The sequence below is a fragment of the Sus scrofa genome, chromosome 16 (genome assembly GCF_054392235.1).
Source record: "Sus scrofa isolate SSC_HxYL_T2T_F1_AM1 chromosome 16, Sscrofa_HxYL_maternal_Yorkshire_Landrace_v2.0, whole genome shotgun sequence".
NCBI lineage: Eukaryota > Metazoa > Chordata > Mammalia > Artiodactyla > Suidae > Sus > Sus scrofa.
Window position 1 is genome coordinate 46,336,859 of NC_139398.1, and position 20,938 is coordinate 46,357,796.

Consider the following 20,938-nt stretch of genomic DNA (forward strand, 5'->3'; position numbering starts at 1 on the left):
TGATGAAAGTGAAGATTCTTTTTTATGGTGAAATTGGTAATGCCATCTCAGTATATAATTCTGCAAAAGCGTTTAAAGTTCTTAGAGAAACCAAAAATATTACTTAGAATATCTTCCTCTTCAACCCGCCAGCTCTGCATGCAGTTATTTAATGAGAAGTCTGGTGGTGGTGAAGGTGTAGTTCCCCTCAGGTCAAGAGGATTGGCAGGGGAACCTCGAGAATGGCCATCAGCATGTGGGCAAGCCTCTCACCAGCGGCACAGCCTTGGGCAGTTGCTAGACAACTTTTCAGTTTCCTCACCTGTAAACTGGGGATGGGAGTCAGAGTGAAAAAAGCCCCTTCCAGCCTACCAAGGCGCCTCTAGTGATGAGGAATCAGTACTAACCTGGACTGTTGTTGAAGTGGAAGCCACCTAACCTGTCTGTCTATCTGTCCTTTGCAAGTTTGCCCCCAAAGCCTGTTAGCAATTTGAATTCTGGGCTTCTAAGATTTCATTTGAGGCAATCCCTCCAACTGTTGTTTTCATGTGTCCCCACTTATGAATTCTATGAGTTCACGGTGGTGCTGTGGGACTGCAGGGGTGCTTATGTGCTCGTATCAGAGTGTGAGCAGAAATGTATCTGCCAGCACTGCGGAGGCTACGTAGATGCCCCACTGCCAGGTGGATGGTAATGGAGCTGCCTTGGGGACCACCCAGACTGTCCCCGTGACTGCAGTTCAGATGTCCATTCTGCCCATCACCGGTTCTCTCCAAAGCTATAGAAAAGGAGGTTTCCACTTACATATCTCCAAACTTGGTTGCCTTTTTCAATAACCTCTACTATAGTTTGTGCTTGATTCCCTCCCTCCACCCTTCTGAGTTTGCAGGGGAGGCAGACGGGGATTTGGAAGTGTGCCATATACGTGTCGGTCAGTGTTGTGAAACAGCCAGGCTGTGTGCGGTGAAAGGGGATACAGCCATTTGCTGATGTGCCGCCACCCATAACTCAAATGTCACGTATAAATACTGCCAGGCAAACACATGGAGAAAAAAAAACTGCATCTCTCTTGCACTGAGCATAGTATCTTCTCTATCTCAGCGTCAAAAAGTCTGGGACGGGGGCTGCTATGGGCTGCCTGAACTGAGAAGTGTAATGGAGAAATAACAGGCATCACATAAAAGAGTACTCAGCTGCCATCCTCATGACAAGGAGGACAAAGTCAAATGCTCTTTGTGGTTAATTCCTTGACTCGAAGTTCGTTTTGTTTTGTTTTATTTGGGAAATGGAGTACTTCCTACTAACTTATGGCAGATGTAACAATAGAGTGTTGGACAGTGGAAGAAATATGAATTTGCCTGAAATATTCCCTAAAAATTGTACTTCATTTTTGAAAATGCTTACGAATTATAGCGTGCCTATAGTATGCATATGTACATAAATGTTCTTAATGATTACAGTATATGTAGCATATGTACAGTGGTGACTGGTAGATGTTTAACAACCAACTCTCTGGAGGAAGAATCCCAATGTGTAGCATTTGCAATTTCCATGGTGTGAATCCTCTCACAAGGCCAGTTTTAACCTACTTATGGTTCCCACAACTGGCTTGCAAAATCTCTGAAAATTTAACAATCATTTCTCACAAACTAAGACAGGCTGGATCCAGCACAACACAGTTTTTAAAATCAGACTTGACTGGAGTATCCAAAGAGAAAAATCTAGGGGAAACACATAGCATATATACCTTATTTTTATTACATACTATTTTTACAGGTTATGTATAAATATGGACACATATGCAGTTACTGAATGATGAAGCGCTCCCAACATTATAACTGTATAACCACACTAAAATATAATGAGCTAACTGAATTGCCTGCAGATAATCTCAAGTAAGAAAACCCTCTAGGAGTTCCCACTATGGCACAATAGGATCAGCAGCATCTTGGGAGCACTGGGACTCAGGTTTGATCCCCAGGTTATGTCACAACTGTGGCTGGGATGTGATCCCTAGCTTGGGACTCCTTATGCCACGGGACAGCCTAAATAAATAAATAAATACATAAATAAAATAATGAACATGCTCCTTTAAAAAACAAAACACTCCAGCCAAAAATAAAAAGAGAAAGGCAGACAAAGTCTAGGAGGGAAAGCAAAAACTATTTCTCTATATTTCTTTTCTTTAAATGTACTAACTGTGTTTTAAGGCTGCCTGATATGAACTTAAAAGCCTGGAGTGATCCCTGTACAAAATCACATTCATTCCCGATAACATGTTCCTTTGAAAGAAAAATGCCATGTTTGGATGGAGCCAACATATCTAATATAATAATAGTAATATGTCTTTATTTATCCCTCAGCTTGACTTTATCTTCCCCAAGGAATAATAAAATCCCAGTAACTGTTACTCCTGGAAACTAACACATCACATTTCTTCCCACTCTTCTTCTTGAAGAGGTAAGCTTTCTCTTTATGGGGCAGAGATGGGTAGAGAAGGGAAGGCCAGTTTAGAGAATCAAGGAATTAAGCAGTTACTTCCCCAGCACCAGCAAACAGCCCAGTGGTTGCCCCAAGAGAAAACACCTGACAGAAAACACTTCCAAACCAGCATTGCCTCCCTCCCCTTTTTTCAACCTCCTTCCCTCTTCTCTTCCTTTGACATCTCAGGTATGGATCCCTCTCTTTCCTTCTCACTCCTATGGAAACATTTTTTTTTTAATTTCTACATTCATCTGCCTCCTTACCCACTGATCCCCTTATTTCACTTTACTGCATTCCTTTCTTTCTCTCCTTTCCCATCATCTCATTAATAGAAACATTAATAGAAATAGTTTGATCCCCAAACTATTCTCTTTATTGAGCATAAATGTTGACATTTTATGTCTTGCTCTTTAGTTTAAAAAAATTAAAACACAAAGGACAAGCCTAAATGTAGTAGGTTTTATTTTTATCAACAGGTTAATGATTTTCTACAGAAAATAACATGTTGAAATTTAACCTCAAAAAAAAAAAAAACACCAAGATGAAAACAGTATTTACAGGAAAGGGGTATTTAAACACAAAGATGCTGAAAATGGAATGATATTAGGCAGCAGCAAAAAGAGGATAAGATCTGAAAGTAGCAAAATGCATAAGACTCAAATTATAGGTATCTGTTTAAACCATGGATCTAGAAATGTTTATATTTAAATAAGGTGAGAAGATTATTTTACCAATAACTTATAATCCAATGCAGAAGAGAATGTGATATATTTTTCACATCTCATTTAGGGGAAAATAATTGACCAGACCACCGAAGTCAATTCCATGAACTTGCTGCAAATGTCTACATGACTACTCTGTGTATCTGGGACCCAGCACATATCTGTCGCTGCTCCATGGGTCAAAATAGCCTCCAAGGGAATAAGAAAGTATTTAAAACTATATTGTATGGTAAATTATTCCTACTTCACACACTAAATCTTGTGCTCTTTTCCAAACACTATACGAGTAGTGATTTTACAGAAAATGAAGACTTGAGATAAATCTTCCAAACAATTAAACAACAATTTCCTGCCCCCTAAAATTGATATTCAAGTGAAAATGTTTTAGTTGACTAACTCACGAGGAAAGTTACCTCAATTCTCCCTTTGGCTGTACACACACATGGTAATTGAGACCTACCCTAATGTCAAAAGAAGAAACTGATCGTCCAGAAAGAATATTAAAGACTTAGTTGAAAATTTGAGGAATATTTTAGGCTTTCTATTACAAATTGTTATCTTCTAAATTTTATATTTAAAATAAATATGTAACTTTAAAGAACTTTAATATTATCTATAAGTATTAGAGACTCCAGAATATTACCTGAAATTTTTAAAAATAATTAATTGGAGTAGTTTCTTCATCTTTATAAAGCTGTCTATTGTAACTGAATAGCGATAATAAGTATTATGGTAAAGAGGACAGAAGTACACAAAATATACACACACACATCACTTACAGACTGAATCATACTTTGATGTTCATTATATGCAATAAGACAGCAGTTGCATGTTAGCTGATGCTACTCATATACTCAACCAGCTAACAATACACTGCCAACCCATCACACACAGGTAACCAATGCACTTCATTAACAAGAAGAATTTATCCAGAAGCAAGTGGCAGGGTAGTCGTGGCTGCTGAACTGATCCAAAGCAGCCAGCTAACAATACACTGCCTACCTGATTCAGGTCTCTGCTGCTTTTCATGGCCCATAAAGATTAAATTTGTAACTTGAAACACAGTGACATAACTTTCATCTTAATAGTCACATTGAAGAAAACTTACAGACAAAACTGTTCCTCCAAAAATATTATAAGAAATAAAACCAATATGTTTTAATCTAGTCAAAACTTAAAAAAAAAACCTTTCAAAATACACTTAGCTTTTCCAAATTAAAGACTCAGCTCTGAAAAGGTGTTATTGTAATATAAGTGAATTAACAAAGTTATACTTAACTACAGCTTTTCCAATTACTTGTATTTACTGACCAAAAGGCCAGTTGACGGTATTAGGTAGTGAAATATCTAGGAGCCATGGTAATACAAAAGCTGGGCATAAGACAAATCTTCAGCTATGTTTAGGAGAAATAATTATTACAGTATTTAGGGATGCTTATACTTACACATATATGTCATGCATTTTCTCCTGCTACAAAAGATATAATCATTGCATTCTGAAAGTTATATGTTCAATTTATTGTATTGCCACTTAAATATAGAAAATTTTAAAGGATATCTAGAAGAATCTATAAGGCTAGTGATGGATTTGAAATGAGAATCTCTGAGTAAAGGAATGTGAACTATTTAGCCTAGAGAGAAGTAAGATGAATAACAATAACGAGAAATCTAAAGCATATGAGAATAGTTTATGTGTTAAAATTAAGATAAGATCTTTGTATGTTTTATTTTCACACTGATTACAAGAGAAGCTAAAGGCGTTTAGGTTCGGACTTTCAAGATGAAAAAGTACTACATAGCATCAACTTTTAAATTATTACCCTAAGGACCATGGATTATGTCACTTCTCCTCTTCACCACCAGATGGCCCCATTTCCATTTCAGGGGAGGGGGGCAAGTTTATGAGTGAGACAGAGGAGAGTGCAACTAGCAACTGTTAAAGTGAAATTGTAACAGCCAGCTAGAGATGCGCTGCCTATCTGACACATCCATGCTCCATCTTTTGCTGCTGAGGCAAAAATTAGAACGCACCATTCAGATACAAATGATTACCATTATTTGTCAGAGAGGGCTCTTCAGTTTCTTATAAAAATTCTTTTGTATATAGACTCTGCACTTAGTGATAACATGAGATTTTTAATTTTTTCCTATTTTCAGACCAACTCATACTTACAGCAAATATCTTCTTTAGCAAGAATTAGTTTGTTCAAGGTCATATTTAAGTCATAGAACTAGATCTACTGTATAGCCTGGGGAACTCTACTCAGTAATCTGTAATAACCTACAAGGGAAAAGAATCTGAAAAACAGATATATGGGTATATATAACTGAATCACTTTCGCTGTACACCTGAAATACACAACATAAATCATAAAATAATTTCAAAAAGACAGAGAATTGGGGAAGAAAAGAAAGAACTAGAGCAAGCACTGGACACTCACCTTGGGAGAACCTTGACCTCTCTTCTGCTTCATGTCTTTGGCGAGCACCCTCATGACATCCTCCTTTGAAAATATAGACAATGTTTTGGGAGAGAAACTATTTAGGAAAATCATAATGTTAGGTGTGGAATGTCTCTAGATCCTTGTCAAATTACATTCACCTTTTAAGCAGCAAGGTACCTCTAAAATATAACTAAATTACACAGCTCAAATTACGAACAGAATTTTGAGTTTTGAACTACCTCTTAGTTTCAAATAAGTACTTTTAAAGGTGCCATCATCAACAACAACAACAAAACCGTTAGGGAATTGGGGCGAGGAAACAAAAAGGCGTTGCTCACCCACAGCATCTCTTCTTCAGTTCGGATCCTCCTCCGGGCGGTGCGCTCCAGTTTCCACTCCATCTCTGGAGGACTTTGCCCTACCTGGATTTCAGCCTCTCCTCGACAGCTTTTGGTTCCCCACCACCCCCGGTCTAAGCCAGTCTTGATGCTTAATCGTCAAACCTCGGATGTCTTGTCCCCCAGGACGATCACATTTCATCCTTAACCTCCATTTCCCCCTACTCCTCCCACCTCTCCTAGAGAGCATTCCCCAGGGTACTGTTTAAAAAGCCGGCTGGGCGGCAGCGGGAGCGGGAATCCCCCGCTCCGGCTTCTCATTGGCTGGCGCTGCGGTGACGTCAGAACCCAGGAGGGATTCCCCCAGCGCGCGCCTCCGCCTGTCTCCCGCCCGGCTGCTGGCTGGACCCGGCAGCCTCCTGTTCTTTGTCCGCAGAGGCGCGCAATGGAGCGCCAAGCTTTGCCGCGAGCGGTGGCGGGCCTGGGCTGGGCCGAGAGCGGAGGGCAGGACAGCGACGGAAGGCGAGGGGGGTTGGCGGGCCAAGAAGCGGGTTCTGGGATTTCACGTTCTTTCCATTTTAGAAACAAAAATGTTTCGTAATAACGGGCCTTTTTCTCGGCTTTCACTTCTCTTCCTCCAACCCCATCATCCTGCCTTTGAGGGATCGGAGAGGTGCAGTAACTCTGCGGCCTTTTCTCCTTTGGCGATGATCACCGTTTGCATAAGCTATTGATTTTAGGCGCGTTCCCCCAGCGTGTTCTTCATCTCTTTATTTTCAAATGGGCAAGATTTCTATGCTGATAAGAAGGGGGAGAATTGCCATGTTTATTCAAGAATTTCTTCTTTGCTCTAACCATTTGGGAATGGTCAGGTTCTCTCACTTGAGTTTCTGAGCTTTCTTCTCAAACAATGGTGAGAGTTGATGAAAGAGCAAGTGAGGGAAAGCCTGATAAGGAGTGAAGAGCTAGCAAGAAAGCTGAGCAGACTGGGGGCTAAGAGGTAAAGCAGAGGATGATGTTGGGGGTTGGTCGAAGGAGGGGTTTGGAGGGAAATGACACGGAGCCAGATGGGCTGTGGAGCCAGAGCAGCCACACCTGAGCTGCCATATGGCGGGGTAACTGTCTGGGAAACCTCTGACGGTCTGGCAGCTTGCTTTCCCCACCTCATCACCTCCTCCCTTGTCTCCGCACCCCTCAATGCTCCCCTCCCACCCCCAACTGACATTGGATTGCTTTTGCTCCTAATGCAACACATGGATTTGCGTCTTTTTCTGGGGCAAGGGTTCAGAGATATCAGACAATCAAACGAGTGATTTTTCTAAAAAAAAAAATCTAAATTCTCTCCTGCTTTTCTTCATACTTTGAAAGAAAGAAAAATGGCATCGAGGCTAAGACCCAATCTTGGACCAGTTTTCCATCTGTAATGATAAAGATTAGGGGAAATAAATGCAAACAAGATTTATCAAAATGCTTGCTAGTCAAGTAACCCTCAGATTATTATCTCTAAATTTCATCCACAAAGAAGTCTACTTTCCTTGCAGTGTATTCAAAGGATACTCATTCCAACTTCCAGTAAATCCCTTCAGCAAACATTGAGACTAAATAAAGTGAAATATCATTGGGTGAGAGTCAGATGTATTGTTGATGTAAAGGATTAGTTTTGCAATAGCTACTAAAAATAGCAATACATTTGAAATACTATTAAAGCTGTTTTCTCTTTGTTCTATTTTTAAATACCACTTTATATTTACCCACTGATGAGTTACAAACACAGGAGTAATAAAAAACAATTCAATTAATAAACTTGTAAATTCATGTAAATTGGGATTTTAGATTCCATATTCTTGACAAGTACTAAGAATAGTGACTTATTCATTTAGAATTCAGGAAGTAAATAATACATTCATAAATTCCATTTTAGCCACTAACTCCATGGCATATTTCACAGCCTCCAAATGCTTTCTCCCCCTAGTGTGAAGTAGAAAAGTATTAGTCAAAATCTTCCTTTCCCAGAAGTTGTTATGCATTTAAATATTCAGATTGAAATTTAACATCAGAATAATGAAAACAAAAAAATCACTGTTTGGCAAACACCACACACTAACTGTCCCAGTCAGGAATCATGAATGCTAAAATTGGTGTGCATTCGATAAGGAGGCCTGCCTCCTATAATTAAATAAAAAAAGAAAAATAACAACTTTTCATTGGACAAACCTGGCAGATACCACCTTAAGCAAGTAATCAATTAATGTCACCATTAATGACACCTGGATATCATGTGCCTCTTGATATGATGTACTGGGAAGGGCACAACACTCTGTGATATTTTTGCCAAAAAAAAAAAAAAAAGTGTAACTTGAATAATAAGAAAATACCAAACAAACCTAAAATGAAGGACATTCACAAAATAACTGGCCAGTAGTACTCTTCCAAAGTGTCACAACAAAAGCTGAGAAACTGCCACAGATGAGAAGAAACTAAGTAGACATAATAATTAAATGCATTATGAGATCCTGGATTGAAACCTAGACCAGAAAAAAAAAAAAAAGATTTGTTGGATAACTATAGAACTGTGAATAATATCTGTAGATTAGTTAACAGAGTAATAGTAATGTTAATTTCCTGGTTATAATTGTTGTATTATGGTTATGTTAAATGTTAGTATTTGGGGGAGCTGGGTAAAAGATATAATGGGATTGTCTGTATCATTTTTGTAACTTTTTTTAAGTCAAGTTAATTTAAAATGAAAATTTAACATCTTGCAGTCATACTAATAGAAAAACTATAGTACAATTGTTTAGGAGAAGGTCGGTATATTCCATAAACATTTTATCTTGATATATTTTAGGAATAATGGGAAATTCAAATGTTCAGGTGCCAGTGAGCAATTTGCTAACTTCAAAATATTTCCTCTTTGAGAGTGGGTTTTGCAGATAGATTTGTAATGAGGAAAGCTGTGAGGAAGACTCCTGGGCAAAGTCCAAAGACCACTTTGGAAGACTTCCAGTAAGAAGGTTTCTCTTACTGGGGAAAACAGGTGGAGCAGCAGAGAAGGGAGCAAAGAAAATAGGAAGAAGCTTTTTTGAGCTCATCTCTTGCCAGTGTAGGAGAGTCTGAGCAGGTCCCTACCCATGGGAAGCAAAAGGATGCTTAAGCTTCCCAAATGCAGATTTTTCTCTTCAATTACATGATCACACTTGCCTAAATAATATTACCGTTAAGTATCTCAGAAATGTACAATGTACAAAGCTTCCTCTATCCTCTTTCGCAAGCTATTCTCTTCCCCATCAGAACTTTCCCAGTGTATTTACATACAAGCACACCGGTAATTTGGCGCTGTGAACCTTTCTAGAGAAATGGGACCTGACTATACTTATCGGTTTTGTGACTTGCTTTTTCTACTTCACTGATTTCAATTGCTTTTCAGAAAGGCACACTGGAGAGCTCCCCATTCCCACCTCCAATGGTCCGTTGTCAAGTCCCTAGGACTCCTCCCGCGGGTCTGGAGGCTGGTCCCGCTTCCGCGCCCGGGCTCGCGCCCACCCCTCCCCCGACGCCCCCTTTCCCCCGCGCCGCCCGCCGGGCTCCCGCTCCCGGCTCCCGCGCGGCAGCCCGACCCGCCCTGAGCGCGCCCTACTGGACAAAGGGGACCGTTGGTGTTTGTTCCAACGGTCCCCGGGCACGTGCCCCGCCAGGTGGAGGTTGGGGAAAGCGCCAGGCTGCAGGGAACGTGTCCAGCTGCAGCCTACGGGGGACAGACAATGGGGAAATTGGATGAAGGCAGATTTCAGGGTATCGACACTGAGGAGGAGCGAGGGAAAAGGAAGAGACAGAGGCCATCGTGTCCTGGACTGATAATCTCTCTGAGCCTACCTTCTCCCCAAAATACATAGTTCTGAATAGCGCGGGGTAAGGAATGAGTCCTTTTATAACTCAAGACTATCAACAGGACCCAAAAACCCAACTTGTAAACGTTCTAGCAGTGTAAAAGCCTTCATCAGAAAAGCAGTCAAAGTGCATCACCTCTGGTTACATGGCTTGTTTTTCAGTAGTTTGTTACATGCATATTGTTTTTTCCTGGCTGATTTCTAAGTAAAACATCTGTCCTTTAAACTGTTTCTCCATTTATTCCCCAGTTGTGGAAGATGGGGGGTAGTTTGCCCAGCTGAAAGAATGAAAATCAGACCACTTCACCTTCAACCATTTAGCACATTTTTCCCCTTCTCTTTCTCTGTAGGGTAGCTCTTGCATAGGGTCCTAAGTTACTTCTCCATGATTTTAAGGAAGGTAAGGAAAATATCAAACCAAAATGATTACAAATCTGTATAGAACAATGTATGAAGTCAGGCATGTGAACATGGTAACGCCTCAAAGAAAAGAGGACTCCTTCATGAACACTATAGACTGAAAAGTCCTTTTACTGCCAACACTTCAAACACAACATCATCCAAAACAGAACTGAGACTCTTTCCCTATGCCCATTCTCCTCAAACCACCCATTCCTCCCACATGCATTTTATTCCCAATGTTACTGCCTTCCTTGTGGAGCAAAGCCTGCCTTTCCCATATGCCCAAATCCAACTATCAAAGAGTCGTTTTCCTCTGCAGTGTTGATTACATCTGCCCTCTTCCTGAAGGATTATAATAGGCTAACTGATCATTCAACCTCCAGTCTATTCCCCACCGGTCCATTCATTTAACATGTTTATTTACTGGTACAGCCACTATGGAGAACAGTTTGGAGATACCTTAGAAATCTATACATAGAACTTCCATATGACCCTGCAATCCCACTCTTGGGCATCTATCCAGACAAAGCTCTACTTAAAAGAGACACATGCACCCGCATGTTCATTGCAGCACTATTCACAATAGCCAGGACATGGAAACAACCCAAATGTCCATCGACAGATGACTGGATTCGGAAGATGTGGTATATATACACAATGGAATACTACTCAGCCATAAAAAAGGATGACATAATGCCATTTGCAGCAACATGGATGGAACTAGAGAATCTCATCCTGAGTGAAATGAGCCAGAAAGACAAAGACAAATACCATATGATATCACTTATAACTGGAATCTAATATCCAGCACAAATGAACATCTCCTCAGAAAAGAAAAGCATGGACTTGGAGAAGAGACTTGTGGTTGCCTGATGGGGGGGGGGAGTGGGAGGGATCGGGAGCTTGGGCTTATCAGACACAACCTAGAATAGATTTACAAGGAGATCCTGCTGAAAAGCATTGAGAACTTTGTCTAGATACTAATGTCGCAACAGAAGAAAGGGTGGGGGAAAAAACTGTAACTGCAATGTATACATCTAAGGATAACCTGACCCCCTTGCTGTACAGTGGGAAAATAAAAAATAAAAAAAAATTAAAAAAAAACAAACATGTTTATTTACACCCAAGAAGTGTCCTTCACTAGGCAAACAGTGGAGATCAAGTGATAAAGCTTTTATTAAAACCAATAAGATTTATCTTGAGCTGATATTTGTCCCCTGCTCCAAATCCCTGAAAGGATCTTCCTTACACATAGAATTAAGTTGCAAGTTTTCTAGCTCACAGGCAAGCTCTCTCTGATTTTAACATCTACCTTTCTTGCATAATCTCCCACAATACCACCAATATCTCCAGTAAATGTAGGCAATGGCTGGCATTCTTCTTCCTTAGGACCTTTGGGTTCCTTTTCCCTATCTTCTTCTTACCATGTAATGTCAGTTCCCATTTCCAAGAAGCCTTCTCAGATCGTCCTAGTTGGAATTTTTTTCTCTACCCTATGTTCCCATAGCACGTCTTTCGTACAGCTTGTCAGCTTAATTCCAGGTTTTATATATGAGTATGTCTTTGTGTCTGTGTGTGTATTCTCCACTATATTGTAAGCTCCAAGAATACAAGGATCTTGTCTTTTTCATCTTTGTGTTCTCTTGTGAGAATGGTTTACTGCCTTGCACATAGTAAGTTTTGTTCATCATTGGCATTCAATAAATATTTGCTGAATTTGTTGATTTGTAGATGAGATTAGGGTGTTTTCCAAGTTATGGAATTAGGGTCACGAAAGAAAGACTTCCCTGCCATTCGCTATTGTGGGATTTGAATATGTTATTTCACCCTTTTAAGTCAGGCTTGTCACCAGCAAAATGTGATAATTATTTTCTACTGTACAGATTTATGTTGAGGGTTAAGAGAAATAATAGTAAACTAAAAGAATAAACTTCTCTTTTGAGGCAAGTAATGGTACTTAGACATCTAATTTAAAATAGTATTTGGATAGGAGTTCCCGTCGTGGCGCAGTGGTTAATGAATCCGACTAGGAACCATGAGGTTTCGGGTTCGATCCCTGGCCTTGCTCAGGGGGTTAAGGATCCGGCGTTGCTGTGAGCTGTGGTGCAGGTTGCAGACGCGGCTCGGATCCCGCGTTGCTGTGGCTGTGGCCTAGGCCGGTGGCTATGGCTCCTATCAGACCCCTAGGCTGGGAACCTCCATATGCCTTGGAAGCGGCCCTAGAAAAGGAAAAAAGACAAAAAAAATAAAATAAAAAAGGTATTTGGATAAAAAAAAAAAATATGTCTCTCTAAATCATTTGTCCAGAGAACATTATCCTCCGGCCCAGAGCCTACATATCATAGATGCTTGACACATAGTAGGTGGTCAATAAATATTATATAAGTGAATGAACTCTAAACTTCCAACCTCATTGTCTAAATAGAAATATACTAAAGAGGAATCCATATGGCTTCTCTAATGATTTTGTTGCTAGAATACACATTTAAATATGTCCCAATTTTGTGCTCAGCAAGAAACCTTTTGATTTAAGACTTCAGTTTGGGCTTCCCGTCATGGCACAGTGGAAATGAATCCGACTAGGAACCATGAGGTTGTGGGTTCAATCCCTGGCCTCGCTCAGTGGGTTAAGAATCTGCGTTGCTGTGAGCTGTGGTACAGGCCAGCACCTGTAGCTCTGATTAGACCCCCTAGCCTGGAAACCTCCATATGATGTGGGTGTGGCCCTAAAAAAAATAAATAAATAAAAGCTTACAGATTGATCTGCACTGAACACAGCCAGGTAGGAAAAATCAGAGTCCATAGTCTCATGAAAATCTTTATTATGCCTAATCTTCAGGTGTTTGACCTAACTTAATCCAATAAGGATGCATTTGCACTAAATTAAAACAAAAGGTCTCTTTCCTGAAGGTGGCACTGTGAACAAGGAAAAGCAACTAATTCAGTAACTTTAGGACTGTGGGATTATCTTATCAGGTTAAAATAAAAAAGCAACATAATATACATCCTGGTGCCTTAGATTTTTCTTTTCACTTTGATTCACTTTGCCCTTTTCACTTTGATTCTTCAAGTTTATTGTTTATTGTAACTGCACCTTTAACTTTTTGAGTTTTTAGATTAAGATACTGTTTTTTTGGAAAAAAACTAATAACTAAAATTTATTGAATGCCAGCTATGTTCAGCCACTGTACTAAGCACTTTAAATACATTACAGCACTTTTATACAAAGTTCAGCGGTGGAATAAAGAAAGGAGCCTTTTTAAAAATTCTCCAACTTACTTGATTTTGCTAGGAAAAGTAAGAATTTATAAACATGTTTCTATACTTTTGGGGGGATGCTAGGACAATTATGGAGACAAGGTATGAGATTTGTTTTCATTAACTGGAGAGTTAACTAAATAAGTGATTTTATTTTGTTACCTGCTACCAAATAAAAATGCAGATCTCATACCAGAATCAGACCTACTTTAGCAAGAAACAAGCCATCCAAATAATTTTGTCATCAAATGTGGGAAGAAGTTGTGATCCAAACAACCTAAAAGTTTGCAGTTAGCTTACTGTTCAAGAAGCTGGTAAAATTTTATAACAACCCTCAAAGTTCAAGAGCATAATTTGAATATGTAGATTGGCTGTATGCCACAGAGGCTACAGTTTAAAATTTTTCTTTAGAGATTTTACAGCTTTATCTCCTAGATATTTAGTTTTTTAAATGCCCAGAAAACTTGAATTGTGTTACTTTTATGGAAAACTTGCCCCTCAGCTGTAGCACAAGACTATCAGATCATCACACTTAAATGAAACACTTCCAACTATGCTTATCCAATAAGTAAATATACCTGTGTAAATACAGAAGCATTTAGTTAACATTTCGTTCGGTTCAAATCAGCAAGTGGGTAATAATTTCAACATGATTGTGTTTACATTTCAGTAATATTATACACAGGGACCTGATTTACTAGAGTAAGGCAGTGAGGAAAGGCTCTTAAATTCTTCATGGGAATAGGAAACACAGTAGCATACTAGCAATATTTACAGTCACATGGCTGGCAATTCCTTTAGAAGCTTATGAAAATTCGCATAGTGACTGTCAGCAGGACTAAACTCTGGCTGCTTTCTGTTCCTTTGAGATATCATGATTTATGTTCAACTCCTGCTCAATAGACAGCAGCCTGCACTACAGGGTAAACAAAGAAACGAGATCACTTTTGTCCTCTAAGAGCTCTTAGACTCAAAGTGAAGAGGAGACAAACACAATAATAATTCTAATATTGACGTACTGTGAGAGTGACACATGAAAATATAAGGTGTTGTGGGATATTCTTTTTCTGTAAATATAAATACAGTCTTTATATATTCCTGTTCTTATGGTTAAATAATTTCAATTCCTATTTCTCAATGCTTTGTTTACTGTCCTCCTCTGAATTCTCAGGTTTCAATATTTACCTTAGGTTTTAGAACTAAAAACCGTACCACCATTATAAAGGCCTGAAATTCTGAATTTTGGAAGAAATGCCTTTCTTTCCTTAATTTCCTAGCATTGTGTTCACTTTTGAGAAAAGTGTAGAAATGTGCATGATCTCATGCCGATTTGTTAAATATCCAGACTCAGGGCGTTGGTTAAATAATTTCCCATCTAGCTAATGAAGTCATTAAAATATTTCAAAAATAAAAATTATAAAGGAATCATTAAAACTTCAGGTAGAAGAGAAAAACAGGTGTATGACAGAGGTATGATTCCTGTTCTCTTAAGTATGTATTTGTATGTGTATACATAACAAAAATGTCTGGAAGTCCCATCAAAGTGGGGGAAATATGGGTGTTTTATGTTACTCTTTTTGCATGCAGGCATTGATTTTGTAAAAAGAAAAAAAGATAAGATGCTTCATTATGTAATAAAATCCTCAGAATTAAAACAAAATTTTAAATCTTGGTTTATTAGCATAAGAGGCCTAAACAAGGAATTCCCATTGTGGCTCAGAGGGTTAAGAATCCAACATAGTGTCCATGAGGATGTGGGTTTGATCCCTGACCTTGCTCAGTGGGTTAAGGATCCAGCATTGCACCTTCTGTGGCATAGGTCATAGATGAGGCTCCGATCTGGTGTTGCTGTGGCTGTGGTGTAGGCCTGCAGCCGCAACTCCGATTTGACTCCTTAACCCAAGAACTTCTGTATGCTGCAGGTACAGCCCTAAAAAGAAAAAGGAATGAAAAAAAGAGGACTAAGAAATCTAAAGAAGAGAAGTGTAAATTGTCTTTTATGAGTAAGTTCTTATCTTTTTAGGACTTTTAAGCTAATTTTAGAATAAGCACAATATTCATGCTAAATCATAACAAAAATCAGAACTCCACTGAGGAGTAGCCAGGTCAGGCTGCCTCAGTAATGGTACATAATTGTACCTAATGATATTATTGTAGAGTTGCCTTTCCTTTGGGTTCTACAAACTTCTTTAGTTTTTAAGATTTGTCTTTTAACATGGAAATTTCCTTGGCTGGGTCACATTATTCAATGTCAATGTTATTTATTGACATCTTAGCAGGAATTAGGGAAAAGAATCAAAAAGGGATAAACAGGAGTGAGATACAGTGACAGGCAGGAGAGTTTCAAATGCCAAAAACAAGCTCAAAATTTTACTGAGGTGGAAAGAATGTAAATGTCCTGAGTACTTGTGTTAGCAAGTGGAAAAATGCATGTAAGAGCACTTTAAAAACATTAGAGCTCTCTACAAATAATAACTAACATTTACTGAGCTCTAATATGAGCTCTGTAACTTGTTCCAGTTGTAGAATTCGGTTATGCATCAATAAAACCTGTGTACTCTGTCTGTGAGTGAAGTAAGCCTGCCAGTTGCTCCATTTTCCAGCTAGGAAGCTGGCCCAGAGAAATTAAATAACATGCAAGATCCTACAGCTAGAAATGGTTGAGCTAGGATAAAAATCCCGGGACTCCAGAACAGCTCTTAACCACTCGATATTTGTGCTTAAAAGTTAGTCTTAAGGTTTTCTTGCTACTTTCGTCAAACACGCTGTTTTTTGTGTTTTAACAGCTTTACTCACATAGCATAAAATTCACTTTTTTACAAGACCAGTGCTCTAACCCTGAGCTATGGAGCCTAAAATGCACCATGTTAAAGTGTACGAAGCAGTGATTCTTAGTATATTCACAGAATCATGCAGCCATTACCACAGCAAATTTTAGCATATTGGCATTACCACCCCGTCAACCCCACTAAGAAATCCTTTACTCCTCAGCAGTCATTCTCCACTTCCCCTCTCCCTAGCCCTAGGCAACCACTAATTTTCTGTCTCTATGGATTTACCAATTCTGGACTTTCATGTAAATAGAATCTTCCCATATGTGGTCTTTGTGGCTGGCTTCTTTCATTTAGCCTAATATTTTCAAAGTTTATCCACATTGTTCCATGTACCAATCATTTATTCTCTTTATTGATAAATCGTATTCTGTTGCATGGCCATGCTACATTTTATTCATCAGATGACAGATATTTGGGTTTCCAACTTCTGGCTGTTATGAATAATGCTGGTATGAACATTCATGCAAAAGTTTTTGTGTGGATATGTTTTCATTTCTCTTAGGTGGATGCCGGTAACATATGAGGATTTCAATTTTTCCGTAGCCTCAACACTTTTTATGTTTTTTTTTTTTAATCATAGCCATGCAGTGAGTATGAAATGGTTTCTGATTGTGTTTTGATTGCATCTCTCTGGTGGCCATGTTTTGATTATTTCTAAAACTTAGAAAATCAAGTCTTCAACCAAGAGTAATATGGGAAAGACTCCTGCTAGGGAAAGATAACACTTCAATAATAGGATGCTAGTCTCATACCTCTTGGAGACTTTCCCAGCACAAAGCACCATTGTTTACACAGCAGAGGTGTTCTATAACTGATTGCTGAGTTGCACTCACAATGTTCTTTTATTTCTTTTTTTTTTTTTTTTTTTTTTTTTTTGGTCTTTTTGCCTTTTCTGGGGCTGCTCCCACGGCATTTGGAGGTTCCCAGTCTAGGGGTCAAATAGGAACTGTAGCCGCTGGCCTAAGCCAGAGCCACAGCAACGCAGGATCCAAGCCACGTCTGTGACCAACACCACAGCTCACGGCAATGCCGGATCCTTAACCCACTGAGCAAGGCCAGGGATCAAACCCACAACCTCATGGTTCCTAGTCGGATTCGTTAACCACTGAGCCACTTCGGGAGCTCTGCAATGTTCTTTTAAAAGCCAACTGCACTTTCCTAAGAATTAATTTTAAATGATATTTAACTTCCTAAATTAATCCACAAAAGCCTTTTTAACCTACAGTGTATCAGAACCATGGTCTTAATAATACAGCTCTAAGTCCTGGGTCCTGACAGAGTGATGCAGTAGAGCAGAGAGTGGGACAAGCAGAACTTTTCTAAACATCTCCTCCTGTAGGCAGAGGGTCAGGCTTGCGGTGAAAGGCTTTTACTTTTTTTTACTGATACACACATAAAGCGCACTAATCTTAAATGTATGGCCTGATGATTTTCTTATACGCATGCACCTGTGTAACCGTCATTCAGATAACAATAGAACTTCTCCATCCCCGGAGTTTTCCTCATTTTCTCCCCAGTCAACACTCCTCACCAAGGGTAACCACTACTGCAATGAGTTTTAACTAGAAAATTTTTTGTTTAGAATCTATCATTGCCACACTCCCACCTCGAATTCTGGACCCCTTTCGTTGGTTACTTTGGGGGATAGAAGGGCCATGCTTTTCACAGCTCCACCCTGACCTGTCCTGGGTCCTCGGTACTCCTGGGTCCAGCCAACTTGTCTCCCTCCCCTTGAGTCAAATTTCTCATTCTTTCCTTGATACAACTTTTCCCCATAGACTTTGAGCTCCTCGGGGAGAGGAGGGGGGTCCACCTTCCTAACCTTTCAGTACATAGATGTCCAATGCACCAGTCAAATAAATAAATGCATATGAGCTTGGTAGAAAGGAGGGGGAAAAACACCAGAGCAACAATGTCACACTAACTCAGGAATGCCAAGCAGGGGTTCCCTTGTGGTGCAGCAGGTTAAGGATCTGGTGTTGTCACTCTAGTGACTGTGGTTGCTGCCGTGGCCTGGGTTCCATCCCTGGCCTGGGAATTTCCACATGCTATATGCCAAACAGTCCCATATTCCTCCCAGAGAGGATTGCATGTTTATTCATGGCGGGAGCAGGGAAATCTATGGTAAATAAATGGAACAAAGGAGTCAAACTGTTACAGATTGGGCGCTCATAACTCTGAGGAAGATAAAACCAATAGTTACACAAAACTTTATTGAAATTCACCAAAATGTGAACAATGATTATATGTGGAAGCTGAAACTTGAGGCAATTTCTCATTACTTCCTCTATTTTCTAAAATTGCCTTAATGAACAGGTACTACTGTTTTAATGGAAACAATCATATTTTATTTATTTATTTATTTATTTATTTATTTATTTATGGCTGCACTCGAAGCACATGGAAGTTCCTGGGCCAGGGTATGACCTACGCCACAGCTGGGGCAATGCCAGACTCTTAAACCCATGGCACCACAGCAGGAATGCTGAAAAAAATCATATTTTTAAGTAAAATTACTTATTAACCAAAATTAATCTTTAGTCAGAGGAACGTTTTAGACCAAGTACCTAAGTGAAATGCAAAGATTCAGGGGAGATATGTCAGGGACAGCAGGAGGCCTTTCCTGGCTTGGCGTCAGCTCTCCTGAATGAACCCTGCTTTTTGTAGTATTTCCCCCAACTCCATTTCTGAGTCTGAAAATGTTCCCTAAAATGTCCACCTATTTCTACACATAAAAGCATTTTACTAGCAGAAGATTCCCTGAACTATAGTGATAACATGGAGATTTCCTATATTTTTATTTAAAAGCTGAAATTAGAATAAATAAAATTCATTATAAAATACCTTACATGTTTTCTTTGTATAGAGAGTGAAATGTATTACCAAAGCAATTTTCAAAACTTTCGCAAGTCAAAAATTGCTTTTTCTGAAAACATCCAGAAAACCAATTGCCTCGATTCTCAATTTCACTTTGCATCTATAGGAATAATTTTAGTCTGATCAACTTTACTTTTAAATTCTTCTGTATTTATAAATCCAAGGGAATTTTCAACACAGGCATCTGCAGTTTCTTCATTTGTTGACCATATAAATTTCACTTAGTACAATGTACTTGTCTTGACACAAAAGTAGCCTTAAATCTAAAACATAACTGAACTTCTCAGTTTTTTCCTTTCTCATAGATCTTTTTTGTTTCTATCAGTTGTTCAAAGAAATAAAATGTTCAGCCTTTATATTGGCAGTAAACAGTCTTATAAAAGCAAAATAACCAAGTATTTTCAAATACCTATTTACTTAATGAGCATTAGTTTGATTTGAAAGAAAAGGAAAAGTTTTCTGCTTTCCAATAACCCTACCCTCCTCTAAATTTATAAGGATTTTCTCTGAATTTATGACCATAGAAGATTTAAACCTATGAGGGATCAGCCTCTTTTTATCTTTTCAGATGAGGAAACAAACCCAAAGGAATTTACCCAAGTACATGATCTAAATAATAAAAAGGAATATTTCAGGGAATGTTTGAGCCTGGAAGATTTTTTTCTTTCTCTATTAAAGTCAAGGCAATTTAGGAGTTCTCATCGTGGCTCAGTGGTTAATGAATCCAACTAGGAACCATGAGGTTGCAGGTTTGATCCCTGGCCTTGCTCAGTGGGTTAAGGATCCGGCGCTGCCGTGAGCTGTGGTGTAGGTCACAGACGCGGCTTGGATCTGGTGTTGCTGTGGCTGTGGTATAGGCCAGCAGCTGCAGCTCCAATTAGACCCCTGGGAACCTCCATGTGCTGCAGGAGGGACCCTAGAAAAGGCGAAAAGACAAAATAATAATAATAATAATAATAAGTCAAGGCAATTTATAAAACCTCTTCTCATGCAGCAAGTGATAATATACTGGGAATCATTTCATAGAAGGTATGCACAGGTATTAATAGGCTTTTCCAGGTAGAATGTATTTAAAGGAGCATCGCCTACTTAAATTTCATACATCACGTCAATTTGCATAGTAAGAAATGAGAACAGAAACAGCCAAGACCACAGAGTTTATTTAATGGAGTCTCTCTGATTGCGGCAAAAAGTTTATATTTGAAAAACTGAAGTTTAGGTCAACTGTAAATAGACTGCAAATTCTGCAATTAGCATATATCAATTCAGATACAGAGAACTAATCAGTTTCACATGGACCAATGTGGACAGGGAATATAGAAATGGGCTAAGGAATGGTGCAAAAGAGGGAGACTTTAAAAAAGAAGAGGCTAGGGAGTTCGTGTCGTGGCTCAGGGGTTAACAAATCTGACTACGAACCATGAGGTTGTGGGTTCCATCCCTGGCCTTGCTCAGTGGGTTAAGGATCTGGTGTTGCAGTGATCTGTGGTGTAGGTCGCAGATGCAGCTCAGATCCCTCGTTGCTGTGGCTCTGGCTTAGGCCAGCGGCTACAAGCTCTGATTAGACCCCTACCCTGGGAACCTCCATATGCTGCGGGTGCGGCCCTAGAAAAGACAAAAAAACAAAAAAAAAAAAGAAGAAGAGGCTAGGAGTTCCCTGGTGGCCTAGCAGTTAAGGATCTGGCATTGTCGCTGTTGTGGCACAGGACTGAT

The 20,938-nt window shown here is 39.3% G+C and overlaps 1 protein-coding gene across 2 annotated transcripts in view; it reads right to left on the reverse strand.

The window, feature by feature from the left end:
- Positions 1 to 6,208, reverse strand: part of CDC20B (cell division cycle 20B) — a 57,071-nt gene extending 50,863 nt beyond the window's left edge. For both annotated transcript variants that reach the window (XR_014831307.1, XM_021076691.2), the window contains exons 1-2: positions 5,968 to 6,208; positions 5,627 to 5,689 (exon numbers count right to left, since the gene is read on the reverse strand). Coding sequence is in view for 1 of the 2 variants with exons in the window: in XM_021076691.2 (XP_020932350.1) it covers positions 5,627 to 5,689; positions 5,968 to 6,030 (126 nt within the window). In the remaining variant the exon portion in view is untranslated. The remainder of the gene's footprint in view (positions 1 to 5,626; positions 5,690 to 5,967) is intronic.
- Between the last annotated feature and the right edge of the window lie 14,730 nt (positions 6,209 to 20,938).